We start from the raw sequence: 14,355 nt of genomic DNA, 5'->3' as shown, positions 1-14,355 counted from the left end.
CCGGGAACCAATGCAATAGAATTCTAAGTGGCCTCCTACATTGACTCCAGCCCTTTTCACTGCAGCCAGGGTAATCCTCTCAAAACACATGTCTAATCATACATGCCTATCCGTCCTCTCTGTGATCTAGTAAGTTTCTTTATGGTGTGGCCTCTTCCTGCCTCGTGGCAGATTATGGCATACCTTGTTCTCTGGACTCCACCCCCACTGGCCTTCTTTGAATGCTGCCATGCCACAGGGCCTCTGCTGACCACAGGGCCTTTGCACAAGCTGACTCTGCGTGGAATGCTCTTTCTACTCCAACTCCTTTGCTCAGCTTTTATAATACTAGCCTAAATGTCTTATAACTTCTCAAGAAGGCCTGCTCTGAATCTGTCTCTACAGACTGGTTCAGGTTCCCCTGATGTCTCCTCACAAAGCACTCCTTCTTTCTCAGTATCTGTATCTATTTGTAGCTATAAATTTGTGAGACTCTTTTTCTGCTCCCCTATTCAACTGAAAGCTCTGCTGGGCTATAACAAAGACTACTTTCCTCTCCACTGTGCAACCATGCACTGCACACACACACACACAGGGAGTCCTTAATAAATATGTGTTTACCTAACAAATTAATGGAATGTGCCTCATGTAATGTACTGCTTAGCTGATATATTCATAACTGTGGCACACAGAGAAAGATTTTGGAAAAAATGCTTATACCAAATAATATTTACAGGTTATCAAATATTATTTAGTAAATATAATTTAAAAAATTCTATCAAGCTCCCCTGCATATCCTGTTGAAACCAGCAGGTGATGACTAAACTCTGTCAGGTAAATGCATAAAATCTCCAGAAAGGAGACTGTATCTCACATTTCCTTCTGTTCTCTGCTCTGAAGGAATGGAACCCTTATTAAGGCTGCTAAGTGAAAATGTAGTCAAGTCATTCTGTCTGGAGAATAAACAAGGTGGATGTCACTGTACTCTTCTGGGGGAACCAAGCTTCAACTTGGGAGTTGGCCAAAATGATGCCAATGAGAAGAACCACCTGGAAGGTGAACCATGGAGAAACACAACTTACGTTGGTTTTGAAGCCTCGGCCTGGTCGGTCTGCAGTTTCTCTCCTCCTTCCACCTCCATCGTGCAATACACAATGCGATTTGGAGCCAAGGATTTGAGGCCTTGGACTTCCATGATCACCACCTGCAAACAGACAGCACAGCAGAGTTTACTGTCAAAGTCTATGGACAGCATCAGCCAGAGGAAAATAGATACATTAAGACCATATACACAAAACCCCAACAGGTATCTGAGAACTTCAATCAGGTGTCTACCAGCCATGTTGGGACATATCCAGCACAAAGATGCAATTCTTCATAGTGTAGCTTATTGCCTCCCAGACGGAAAGACAAGGTTAAGTAACTTAGATGCACACAGGAACCAGATTAAGTGGAATGGGCTACATTTTTCTGTGTTAAAAACACATAAGATCTTGATTTTTCATTTCCACAAGAAATAGACTCTCCTTTTTTTAAAAAAAAAAAGAGAGTCTAGCTTTTAACTCAGAACCTGCTGGAGACATAGACCAAGAAATTAACTTTCCTCTTTACAAAAAGCGATAACACAAGTGCTAAGATAAAGGGCAAGTACCATTTGGCATGAGAGTCAGAGATGCAAAAGGGAGTGATGGGGACTGTGGCAAACTGGAGAGCTCCATTCAAAGGTGGCAACTGCTACTTTGCTACAGCCCCTGTTGCCTTGCTTTACGTCAGTCTAGAGGTAAATGGATCGCCAAATACTCCAGCTTCTGCTACCAGAAAATGAAAACCTGAATCAAAGTCAAAGTTAGAAATCTGAACTTGAAATTGCGACAATAATTTTAAGACAGAGAAATAAAATAAATAAATTCTGTGCAGGCTAACACTGTAGAGCGGAAAAAAAAAAGCCTACAATTGTATACTCTCTGTCTAGACTGAGAAAAAGGCTGGGTTTGGATTGACCAAGTTATATTATTTACAGCTCCTGGCATTTCCCACCACTACCCTCCAACTCCATTCAATCACCTGCTATTTTCATATTTAGTGGTACACACTGCCACTCATCAGAGGGAAGGGAGCAGAGAAGAGAGGAGAAGACACGGATTTAAAAATCAGGAACAAATGACGTCAGAGATCGATAAAGACCAAGGGATATTAACAAATCACTGACTTGCACTCCAAAAGAGCTAATGGCATTACACAAGGAGAAGATTATGGATGTGGAAAAAATGTACACTTCTTTAACAGGCTCAATTCAAAGAAGCCTAAGACAATAGGGCCTGCGCTGCCTCAGGAGTCACAAGTCAATTTTCTGCATAATAGCCCAGGGATTCTCAAATTCAGTGTGAATCAGAATTGCCTGGAAGGAAAAGCCAGACACTGCTGGGCTTCACCCACTTAGCTGCTGACAAGCAGGTCTTGGGTAGAGCCCAAGACTTCTCATTTGTAACTAGTTCCCTGGTGATGCACATACTCATGCTGCAGATCCAGAAGCCAGTATACCACTCATCAGATACTGGGCAAATCTTGACCATCAAGTCACTCTACTTTTAAATCTCTTGAGCTTCAGTTTCCTCATCTGTAGAGTGGGGATAATGGTACAGGTTCTCTCTCTCTCTGTGGCTACTGTGTGAGGATCTAATGAGATGATGCATGTAATTGAACATCTTTTCACTAGGTGGAAAGAACCATCAAATGAAAAAAATGAGAGGCTCTAGGGAAAGAACACAATTTTTGGAGTTTTAAAGATCTGAGTTCAAATCCTGAACCTGCATCTTCACTAGCTGTGTAATGATTTACAAGGTTCTTAACTACTCCAAGGCTTTGTTTCCATATCTGCAAATGCCTTGAAGGGTTGTTGTGAGGATTCACTGAGTGAATGATGGTGAAGGATTCTAGATACCTACTGGTTTTCATCAGAACACTTCTCCCCAACCACCACCTGCTCAAGGACACTCCCCTTGTGTTCCTGGACATCAGTGCTCCTGCTTCAGGGGACTGTTCTCTTCTGTCCCTTCCAGCCATGCAATTCTATAATTACACAAAATTTATCTAGTACTAGCCGCGAATTCAAACCTAGTCTGCCCTGATGAGATGACAGTCCTCTCTCTCTCTGCCTCTTTTTAGCTCCCCTCCCTGTGTCCACCAAAACACATTCACAAACAGATACACAAGGCCTTCTCTTGCTGACTTAGAATGATGAGCAATCTAGCGTTCTAATTACAAAGTATTTGGGAAACCTAGGGCATTTCATTTTGTACTTGCACTTACAAGTTACAACCTGTTTGAATCATGTACACATGGGGGTACGGCTGGGACTCATCCACATGGGTACTTTTGACAATCAGCTGTTTAATATTGAGCACTGATAAAGAATCAGAAAATTACAGACTTAGAAGTTCATGAAAATCAATAAACCACTTTCCCCTCACCTTTTAGTAGAAAGACAAGAGGCAGTAGGGAATAAATTGCCACCTTTAATTGGCAATAATCAAATTCAAAGACACCTAAGAAAAAGCATTCAGTATCTCAGGTGGCAGTATTTAAAAAAAGAAGGAAATTTGTGTGAAATTACACTGGTGATTTTTTCATGCACCAAGTGCTCTATATTTAACTGAATACTGCCTCTTCCACTTGCAAGATACATGTTGAAAATACTGCAATGTGACTATCCCAATCTGAACTGAGCACAGTAAAACAAATTACCGGCAGTTCATTCACAGCAAGCCTTAATGATGTTCTAGAATGTTAATTTAATCTCTACAAATTTTAATTAAATCTATAGAAATTTGATCTATTCTCTTAGTTTCCTGCCTTGGATTATCATAAAATCCTTACAGAGTTTGAGCTTTCATATTTTATGAATGGGTCTCCAACTTTGGAGTATGTAAGGAGTACCTGGATAGCTCCTTAAAACACACGTTCCAGGGCTATGCTCCGTGTGGAGATTTTATTCCTGACAATTTTATTGAGTTTTATTATGTTTTACATATTATATAATTCACCATTTCAAGTGTACAATGTGGTAATTTCAATAAATTTATTAGGTTGTACAACTATCATAACAAATCACTGCTTGGAACATTTTTCTCTCTCCCAATAAGTTTCCTTATGATCATTTCTACCTCCTGTCCTGGGCAACACTAACCTACTTTCAGTTTCTGGATATGTGCCTTTTCTGGACATTTCATATCAATGGCATCAAATAATATGTGGACTCTTGCATCTGGCTTCTTTCACTAAGCATAATGTTTTGGAGGTTTGTCTGTATTTTTAAAAATGTATCAGTAGCTTATTATTTTTTAATTGGTGAAGAGCATTCATTTTTGTCTATTTATTCACCTGTTGATGGACATTTAGATTGTTTCCATTTTTTACTATACTGAATAATGCTGCTATAAACATCTGTAAGCAAGTCTTTGTGGAGACATGTATTTTCATCTCTCTAGGGCAGACACCTAAGAGTGGAAAAGTTGGATCACCTGGTAATTTTATGCTTGCCATTTTGAGAAACCACAAAGCTATTTTCAAAAGTGGCCACACCATTTTATAGTCTCCTCCTCTAGAGATTTGGGTCAATAATTCTGGGGGTGCTGGAATGTGTACACTGAATCAGTTTTTAATAATTCTGATGCAATTAGATCAGATCCACTCCTTACATTCCATGTATGATAAACAAACATGTGAGCCAAAGTGACAGAGAACTACTGACATGTTGAGACTTCTGCCATAATTCTGGCCCAAGGGCGTTCTTTCCTGGGGTGATGAGACAAACTAAACAAGGCTCCACTGCAACAAGGGCCTTTCTACGGAGAAGCCAATGGGAGAGGGAATTGGAGAGAAAACTGTCAACCTACCATGAAATGAAGCTAGACTGTTTGGTTTTTTTGAACATAGGTTACCAAAATGTTAAAATTTCTAAATTGTACAAGATATTTACAAAATCTTTCAGAACTGCTTTAAGACGGGCAAAGTAACTCAACATTAAATTTAGTAAGTGGTTCTTAAGATTGCATTTCCTAAGGAAAAGGATGGTTTCCTGGAGATGGGAAATTACTTGCTGATTAGCTGACCCATGCCTAGCAAGCTGTTATTTTAATAACTGCTCCTGGGGAGCAAAAAGGAGACTAAGCTGATTGTGATGCATCTAATCACCCCAGTCTGGCCTGCTCTGCCAGGAAGCTCTCAAGGATTTAGGGCTTTTTACCTCCAAGGAGAAAGACAGCACGACGTCTGATTTGGACAGCTGGTTCTCACTCTCCTCACCCATGTCAATGATGGAAGCATTGTGGCTGCGCTTGAGTTTCTGAAGCTTGAACTCGCCGCCTTTGGACACTGGCATGCTCTCCAAATTAGCCATGAGCAGGTTGACGGATGACTTCAGCTCCTCAATGTACATGTTTTCCATTTCTTTGGATACGAACTTGGGAAATTTGCGTTCCTTGTAAAGAAAAAGAAAGGAATGAGCCATGGAGTAAATAAAGACTTGATTTACATAAAAGATTTTCATCTTTCAGCCCTGAGTTCTGATGACATCTACAACTAGTGAAATTTTCCCAGATACTGTGGCACATGCTAGGAAAATGTTCAGTCGAGTTGAGTAGACAGCTGCCTGCCTTCTAGTTATTTATCATCTCTAACAGGTAAGAAACACATAATATACAGTAAGAGAGAAATGTTTTATTATAGTTCTATCTTCTCCCCCCCTAGTTATCTCCAGAATATTTGATTTATGGAATGAAAAATGGGGTGATGTTTTTTCAAATCTGGTTTCAAATTACACTGTTTTTCTTTTTTTAGGAAAATGCAGTCAGTTGTTTTTAAGTTGAGGAGACAGAAAGACACCTTATTTCTGGATATCTATAGAGATTTTTCTCACATGAATAATTCAAAAGGAGCTCATTTGAGATGTTTCAAATGTAGCCTGTGGCTATTTCTAAGAGGAATAGTTAACTGTTTTCAAGAAAAACTGAAAGAAAAATTAATGAAGTGATGAAAAACATGATTAAAATTCCTTAGAAAAGAAGACAAAACAACTCAGTATCAGAACTGAACTCTCTATTTTTGCTTTTTTTTTGACCACCCCATGCAGAATGTGGGATCATTGAACCCACACTGTCTACAGAAGTGTGGAGTATAAACCACTGGACCACTGGGAAATATCCCTATTTTTCCCTTTCTTAAGAGTTCGGTTGTAATGGCAACTTGCTTTAGCCAGGCTATGTGTTTCTTCACAGCTCTAAGTTGTCTAGATATCTTGAATGAGTACACTCTGGATTCTTTTCTCAAAGAATCAGCCCTCTGCTGTCCAGCTCCATAACTGAGCAGGTGAGGGGCAAGTCAAACCAGTTTGACGTGTTTTTTTTTTGCAAGTGACAGAAAAATCCAATTTGAACCGACTTAAACAATAAAAGGAATGTACTGGTTTGAAAATGTCCTTTTAGGGTAGCACCGGCTTCCGACAAGGCTGGAATGAGGAGTCAGATAATATCATTGTAACTAAGTTTTTCCTTCAACACTGGGTTTGAGTTTCTCTGAGTTGGCTTCATGCTCAGTCTGGCTCCTCTTTATGTCATAAAAAGGTTGCTAAAGCCCTGTACTTCACAATACCACAGTACCCTATCTAAAGAAAGAGTGAACATCTTCTCTCGTGATGCTCACAGAAGATGGATCATCTTTATCTCAGAATTCTCAGAACTCTGACTGATGTGCATACCCTGAACCAGTTTCCATGGCCAGTGGTGGGGCATGTTGAATTGCTCAGACCTGAGTTGTGTTTTCCGTCTCTGTGGCTCAGGGTAGAACTCCACCTGGATCACAGGGAACACGGATTGGAAACATCAAGGTAGACGCTATGATGGAAGTAGATGAGAAGTCAAGTCTTCCTGAAAGATTCAGAGGTGGCTTTCCAGAGAAGGTGACCCTTGGGCTGAGTGTGATGGATGAGGATGAGTTTGACATTGGGTTGATGTGGCTAAGACAGGGCCACTTGTATTTGCTGATTTTCCATGAAAAATATAACAGGCAACCATAAATCCAAGAAGGTCTATATAAGCTGAACACGGTTGCAAATATTTCCCTATCTCTTTTTCAACATGGTGCTTCTTACAAGTGAAGAGAAGGATGAGGTAAGTTAATTTATGTTAAGGCTGCCAAGTAGCAAAGGTTACATAATAATAGCCTGAAGGCTGTTACAGTCATATATCTCCTTTCTCCTTATATTTTGGCCCAAACCTCATATCTGTATGGGATATTGGAGCTGGGTAAGTGGTATCTTTAATTTGTACTAGAAGCGGCTGGCCCTGCAGTTGCCATGGAGATGGAGAGAAAAGCCATCCTGACTAGGAAGTGGGTTCTTTCCTGCCAATCAGCTTTACTATTAACTGTGATCCCTCATCACACACATCTTTGGGACTCACTGAAAGCCTTTTCATTTGAAAGGCCTTGAAACTCTGCCACAGTCTTGAAACTCTGGAAGAAAACTCAGTGGTTACAGACACCACCACTCTGACCCAGAGGTGGCTTCCACCAAACTTTCTACAGCAGAATATTGGAAAAATCCAGAGTGATCACTCCTCCCTGAACTTGGACAGTTCCTAACAACAGCATAAAAACAGGCTCATAAAACAGGTCTGCAAGGGAAAACAAGGCCATTTCTCTGTTCTGAGTACTTAAGCCTTGAGACGCAATAGCATTCTGTCAATCTCGGCTGAGGTTCTAAAGTGGTGTCTTCAGCAGCACACCCATTATAAACACATTTCAAAGCTGAAGTTGTGCCAAAATAAGGAAAATGTAGTCGTCCATCTCAATTGCTACATTCCCAAGCATAAAAGTAAATCAGCCTTGACAAAAGGATTGCTTATTCATATTGCTTTATGAAAGACACAGCACACGGGTGGAGAAAGTCTCCCACAGAAATTCTCTGCTGGTCATTCATTTTGGTTTTGGGATGATAACATTCCACAGTAGGGATGGCCTCCCAAGGACAATTCCTTCCAGAGTTACTGATGCTCGGCCACACTGAGGGATTTGGGGAACTTCTTGAAAAACAGCATTTGAAAGTGCTAACAGCTCTCTCAGTCATTTGCTTTGCTTTTATGTCTCTTCATTTTCACTCATACCGAATGACATTGTAGATGGTCAGAAGGAAGGCTGTTGGTACAAGGACACTCTCCAGATGCGGAGCTTGCCTACAGACATGCCAAGTCAGCACAATTTCTCAGACCCTTCCTGGGCTCCTAGCACCCGTTAGACAGTACAGCTATCACTAGGAATAAAAGACTCAGCTGAGAGGTAGGTGTCCAAGGTTGGGGGGATCGCCAGAAAGTGCCCAGGCACCATGTGACACATGTGGTGTAAGAAGCGTGTGCAGGTACAAAGGGGCACTGAGGAGCCTTATCCAGTCCACACCAGTGAAACAGACTTGCCTTGAATCCTGGGCCTGCCATTCACTAGTTACGTGACTTTGAACAGATTTCTTCACCTGTCTGAATAACAGTGTTTATATCTGAAATGTGAATGACAAACCTTAAAAAGTTATTGTGAAGAGTAAGAGATAATAAACATTAATACTTTTTGACCACTGAGCATTCATAGGCATACATATCTATGAATACACATATACTCAGCCCATATATATGTATATTTACACACACACATATATGTAAACGCATATATACATATATTCCTACACAGATATACATATCAAATTATATCAGGCACCATGCTACCTCTAGCACTCTAATAACAACAATAGCAATTGTAATAGTGGTGAACACAGAAAAGATCATGCTGCTAGGTGGCATTTACAGGTTCCTGGGTATTAAGTTATATGCTCTACCTGCTTTAATCTTTCCACAACCCAGTGAGGCTGGTGCTGCTATTTATTCCCATTTTCTGGACAAAAATGAGATACAGAAGTTTTATCCATAATCAGCAGAACTGAGTTGAAACCCAGGCCCCACACAACAGGGCTGGATTATCTGGCCCCAAGTGGCACCAGGGCCGAGGTGAATCCTTCGGGGCCTCTCAGCAGTGAGCACCCTCCACACACCTCGCTGTACAGCTCACAGTGCTCAGCCGAGCATGGGCCAGAGCCAAGTCCTCCACAGCAGTGGCCACCCCACCATCACCAGCCAATGTGGCCTGTATGATGCTGGGAGATGGGTGAAAGCGTAGGGAGTGATGGGGGAAGGGTGAGTGTGTTAAATGAGAGAAAGGAGGTCTTGGTAGTAATGGTCAAAATCAGCATCACAGATACTAGAAGCATTTGGGGCACAGCTAGTACAGCTTCCTGGATTGGTTCTTTTACTCAAAGTGGTGCTTAAGTGGCTTCATTGAACTTCCTAGCTTTTATGAATTACATAGACTTACTTTCCCTTGAATGAACCTCCCTGGTATTTAGATTTTTCTTTGAAGTCAGATTCCCCTGGGTTCTTAGCTACCTGTCAAAGTTCAGAGTCAGGGAGATGCTCCCTACACACATTTTTCAGGAAAAAAATTGAACTAAATTTATATGCTTGGACACTGTGCTACTTTTTTACCTAGGATAGATGCCAGGTCCAAGAACATTCATTAAGGTGGAGGTGGTATCATTCTCTGGAAGGAGAGGATCCACTCTGATTTGAGTTTTGGCAATGCATGGAGCAGAACTTTTCCATCACAGAAATATCTGGATGCTGTTTCTCACATAGGCACATCATCATGTTTGCAATGGGACCACGGAATGAGATAGTCATTTTGCTCTGCAGAGAATAGGGTTTAAATGGCAACTCAACATTTAAATGATAGCTTGAAAAACCAACGGTATTTCACTCCCAGACCTCTGCCTCTAATACTGCAGAAGCTGTATTTGTCTTATATAATTAGCTCAAAAATTTTGGAATTTTACCCCAAAATGTGGCCAAAAGAACTGGCAAATATCACAGCAGCACTAATGCCACAAGCTGCCGGTGTAAGCTCCAATGTCAACTTCTAATCACATAATTTAAATAACTTAGACTTAATTCCTGGGTGAAATCTGGGGAAACTTTAATGTCAACATGAGAGGATTTGGGAAAATGTTTGAGCAGGGATTAAGAAGTCTTTCCTACCAGATTTTTAGAAATGCATTCAGGCCCCTTCATGGAGCTTTTAAGGCAGCGTGTCTGATGTTCACAGTGAGGGCTCACAAAGCCGTCTGTCTGATGATTTGTTGGATGCTGGTGTAACTGAATTGACAGATTACACAGTAGGGCTGCGGATGGAGGAAAGCCACCTCACACTTGGCTCCTTTCTCTCTGAGGAAGAAAGGACAAACACCTGCCTGTTGTTTAACTGCATGAGGATGAGAATGCTGCTGGCAGAACCACCAAGGTCCCTACCACCTCTTTCCCAGATTCCAAGGTAATCAAAGTAGAAGGGATTCAGAATTCCAGGAGCCCATTCTGCCTGCTATGTGATACTGCTTCATTTGGGCCTCCGGATGACCTGAAGGGAATGCACAGTAAATTGTTGTGGAAGAGAGAAAGCAGGCTCCAGGAGAGGCAACCGTCAGGGAGGCAGGGGCTGGGACAGTCTTGTCCTGGTGGAACTTCCTGCCTGTCATCTGACTATTGAAAAGAAAGAACATGAAGCTTGGAATTAAAGCACTCAGCTGACTCCTTATTAGCTAGGTGCACTCTGGTGCACCACTTACACTTTCTGATGTGCCTGAATTGGGGAGAATTGTTGCAACGCCCAGAATTGTCTGTCACAGGTCTGAATAAGACTTCATGTGAAATCACACAGCCAGTGTGATTTAATAAAGGACTGATTATCAGAGAGAGGTCAGGATGCAGAAAGGTAAAGGCCTGGGTGAAAGGCATGTCAAACCCTTGGATTGGGATGATGGGGAAATGAAGCTTTGTGTTTGGGATGGCATTTTGGGATGGTAGTGTGCATGATGGTTAAGAGAGAAGGTTCTGGTCACTGAATGACCTTGGCCAAGGCCTCTAACGTCTATGCCCCAACCTCCTCTATTATCCTCAAAAGGGGATAATAATAGAACCTTTCTCATAAACTAAAGTTGTTGGAGGGTCAGAGAGGTTCTCAGATGTAAAATGATTAGGAGAGAGTTGGGCACACAGTAAACACCACATAAGCAATAGTTATTTTGTGTATATCTTCAAGCAGCTCCCAATTTATAATGACCACTCTACCCACAGCCCTGCTTTTAAAGTTAGAATCCTCACCCTCAGTGATGCATCACCAGCATCCACGTGTTTCATTAAGACCCTTACTCCCTTTCATGGTATGATCAACTGCTCCAGGGGCTGGCCCTTGAACTAAGCTGGGTCATTCAGAGGCCTGACTCTTGAGATTGTGAAGGTGAAAGGGGTAGTGAAAAAAGGGGAAAGAGGAGAGAGGGAGAGATATATGAGAGACAGGTTGATTGGCTGAATCATTTCCTATCTGGCCATACTAAAAACCTGTGGAATAGCTATGTTTCTCATTTGAGAAGCAAAGAAAGATGATTTGCAGAGAAAGAAGGAATAATGAATGGGACACACAGACTCAAGAGAAGAGGGGAAACTTTGACCCCTGGGTGGCCCCTGGTTCCATATCCTTCCTAGATCTTGGCTATCACTTGCCCATGGGCTCTGTGAGACATTCCCTAATTCTTAGAATTGATACCCTCTTGTAAAAAGCTTCCCTGTGTTGGAGCTTCTAATTTGCAATCAAGACACTTATCTTATAATTCAGAGAACAGAGTGAATTACGTATGGCAGATGACATCTATTTCCAGGAATTTCTGGTTATGATATTTACAGGAGCTGAAGTTCAGCCATATGGGTTGAATTGCACACCCTCAATAAAATTCACTGTGATGCTAGAAATAGAAAAATCAGGACATGCTGAAAGAAGACAAGCAAGGGTGCTTTGTTTCAATCTCTTCATGAACTAGCTTTTATCTAAGAACTTGATACTTTATTTAATTTCTAATAGACAAGATAGTTCTCACTCTTCCTTAGTATTAGCCAGGTTAGTTTAAGCAGAAGGAGAATTTATTTTCCTTGGCATTCCACTAAACAGGACAAAAAGCAGTTCTATAGCTGCAGGTCAAGACGAAGATTTAGGGGGTTTGAACATCCTGAGGATCTCGGTATATTCTGTCTCTGTTTATTTCTGTATATTGGCTTCACTCTCTTCTCTTCTCTTCCCTACATGGAAGAATTGAACATGACTGCAAACATCTTTTTTACCACTACACAACACAGCTCTGTTAGTTCATGGTCCATAGGTCTCAGGGGTTTCACTGGTTAGGTGCACCCATTTCTGGACCAATCACTGGTGGCCAGGATAGGCTGGAAGCTGTGATTGATTTCACTTGCATGAGGAGCTCACTTCCAGGACCAAGTGACTATGGCAAGGAGGCCAAGGGCGTGAATGAATATTGCAAAAGAAGGCAGTAAATGTCCAGGACAGCAGAAGATAGTAGTGGGCAGGCTCACAGAAATCCTCCTGAATGCTTAAATATACCCTCAATATACTCTGAAATCATTCTCCATTCTCTGTAAAATTTGACCCAGATTCACTTCAGTTGCATATTTCCCTGTTCAAGAAACTCGAATTCTAAGTCGTCAGTAATACTCTATTTGGTGTCAGAGTATCCAGTGATGTGGGCCAGGGGAGAGAATTTCCTCATCTACTGATCAGAAATGAGCAACTTGGCTCACTATGTTAACAGCTGTTCATCCATGATATTTTAAAAATTAAAATTAGCTTACGTGAGTTTCTAAAATTATCTTGTTAAGCCTCAAAGTAAACAAGACAACTAAAATAAAGGTGCCATGAGCTCATTTTAGAAGTGTGTATAAAATTTTAAGTGGCATGAATACTTACTAGCTGTGGATATAATAGCTGCCTAAGAGCAGGGCCTGGATGAAATGACCTCTATTTTCTGGATAATCTGCCAAGGAGACACTGACTTTAGAGAAGTACATTTTAAAGCCTTATTGATGTTTACTCCCACATTAAGCAGGATTTTCAAACTGAGAGTCTTTTACACTACCTTTAGCCAAACAACTGGATACTATTTTTAGCCACCAGACTGACTCGAGTATAAACTTTGAAGGTGTCCAAAAACTAGATGCAAAATATTTCAACAGAAGTGCTTGAGCATGACAGGGAATTTTCCTGCTTCTTGGAGTCTCTCTTGGGGTTTCTCCTCCAGTAGAATTCCTTTCCATGTGTGCAAATCCTGATACACTTCTTCCCATAAAGAGGAAGGCTAAATGCCAAGCTCTACTCTGTGTCCATCTTCCCCATCCTCAATTCCCACAGCCCCCACCCTCACATGCACACAAGGCCTGTGGCTACCATAGGAACCAGTAAGATACTGTTATTTAAAACGTTGATATTTTTTTCTTCATGGATATTTTTGCATTGGTTATGATTTTTAAAGTACTGCATTAAAATATTATTTTGATGCCCACATCCTCCCACCCGGAATTTTTAAATTCTGAATCTGAGGTGGGTACCTCACCCTGTTCCAGTCCTGATACTTAGTCAGATTTGAGTTAAAGGTCTAGTGCAGTCTCTTAACTATTACAGAACTGTTTAGCTTAGATTTTTCCCATCTCTAAAACAAGAATAACTGAAATGTTGTTGCAGGACTGTTTGGAGGACTGAATGAGATGGTACATGTAAAGCATTTAACATGCTTGACACAAAGGCAATACTCAATAAACACCACTAGCGTGACTACTATGAACAACAACACAAATAGCAGATAATACTTAGGCTCATAGTCATCATGAGGAAGAGATAATCCCAACTCTAAAGCAATCCTACCTACTGGGCGACTCAGTCATGCCAATGAAGAATCACCATTCAATGAACTGTCATTATAAGGGTTTACATATGGAAAAAAAGAAAGCACAAAAGTGGGGAGGACAAGCTCTTAGAGAAGGGGTCTTAAGTTGAGGACTGAAGGCTGAGTAGGACGGCGTGATAAGTAGAAGAGAGGAGAAAGGTCATTCCAGGTTGAAACATTAATGAGTACAAAGGCACTGGGGCTGGAAAGGGCCTGGACGCATTAGAGGGAGACATTCTGCGCAGCTGGAATGGGGAGTCCTGGTGGGAAAGTAATGGGAGGGTGAGGCCAGTAAGGAAGGACACAGTTTGTGGATTAAGAGCCTTGAATGTCCTTCTAAAGGAGCAAGCTTCTCTTCTGAGGACAGTGGAGTAGTCTATTGAAGGATTCTGAGGCTCTGTTTTGAGATGTCCATATACAAGGTTTAGAATGACAATTATGTGCAGGATGGACAGAAAATGGTGAGGGAGTGGATCCCCATTTGGAGGCTACTGTAAGATCCA

General features: G+C 41.3%; 1 protein-coding gene across 22 annotated transcripts in view; it reads right to left on the bottom strand.

The window, feature by feature from the left end:
• Positions 1–14,355, bottom strand: part of CADPS (calcium dependent secretion activator) — a 480,914-nt gene that overhangs the window by 244,169 nt on the left and 222,390 nt on the right. For all 22 annotated transcript variants that reach the window (XM_018038339.1, XM_018038330.1, XM_018038334.1 and 19 more), the window contains exons 5-6: positions 5,225–5,458; positions 1,062–1,183 (exon numbers count right to left, since the gene is read on the bottom strand). In XM_018038339.1, the coding sequence (XP_017893828.1) occupies positions 1,062–1,183; positions 5,225–5,458 (356 nt within the window). The remainder of the gene's footprint in view (positions 1–1,061; positions 1,184–5,224; positions 5,459–14,355) is intronic.

This window comes from Capra hircus, chromosome 22 (genome assembly GCF_001704415.2).
Source record: "Capra hircus breed San Clemente chromosome 22, ASM170441v1, whole genome shotgun sequence".
Classification (NCBI taxonomy): domain Eukaryota; kingdom Metazoa; phylum Chordata; class Mammalia; order Artiodactyla; family Bovidae; genus Capra; species Capra hircus.
This window is presented reverse-complemented; position numbering and strand designations above follow the sequence as displayed.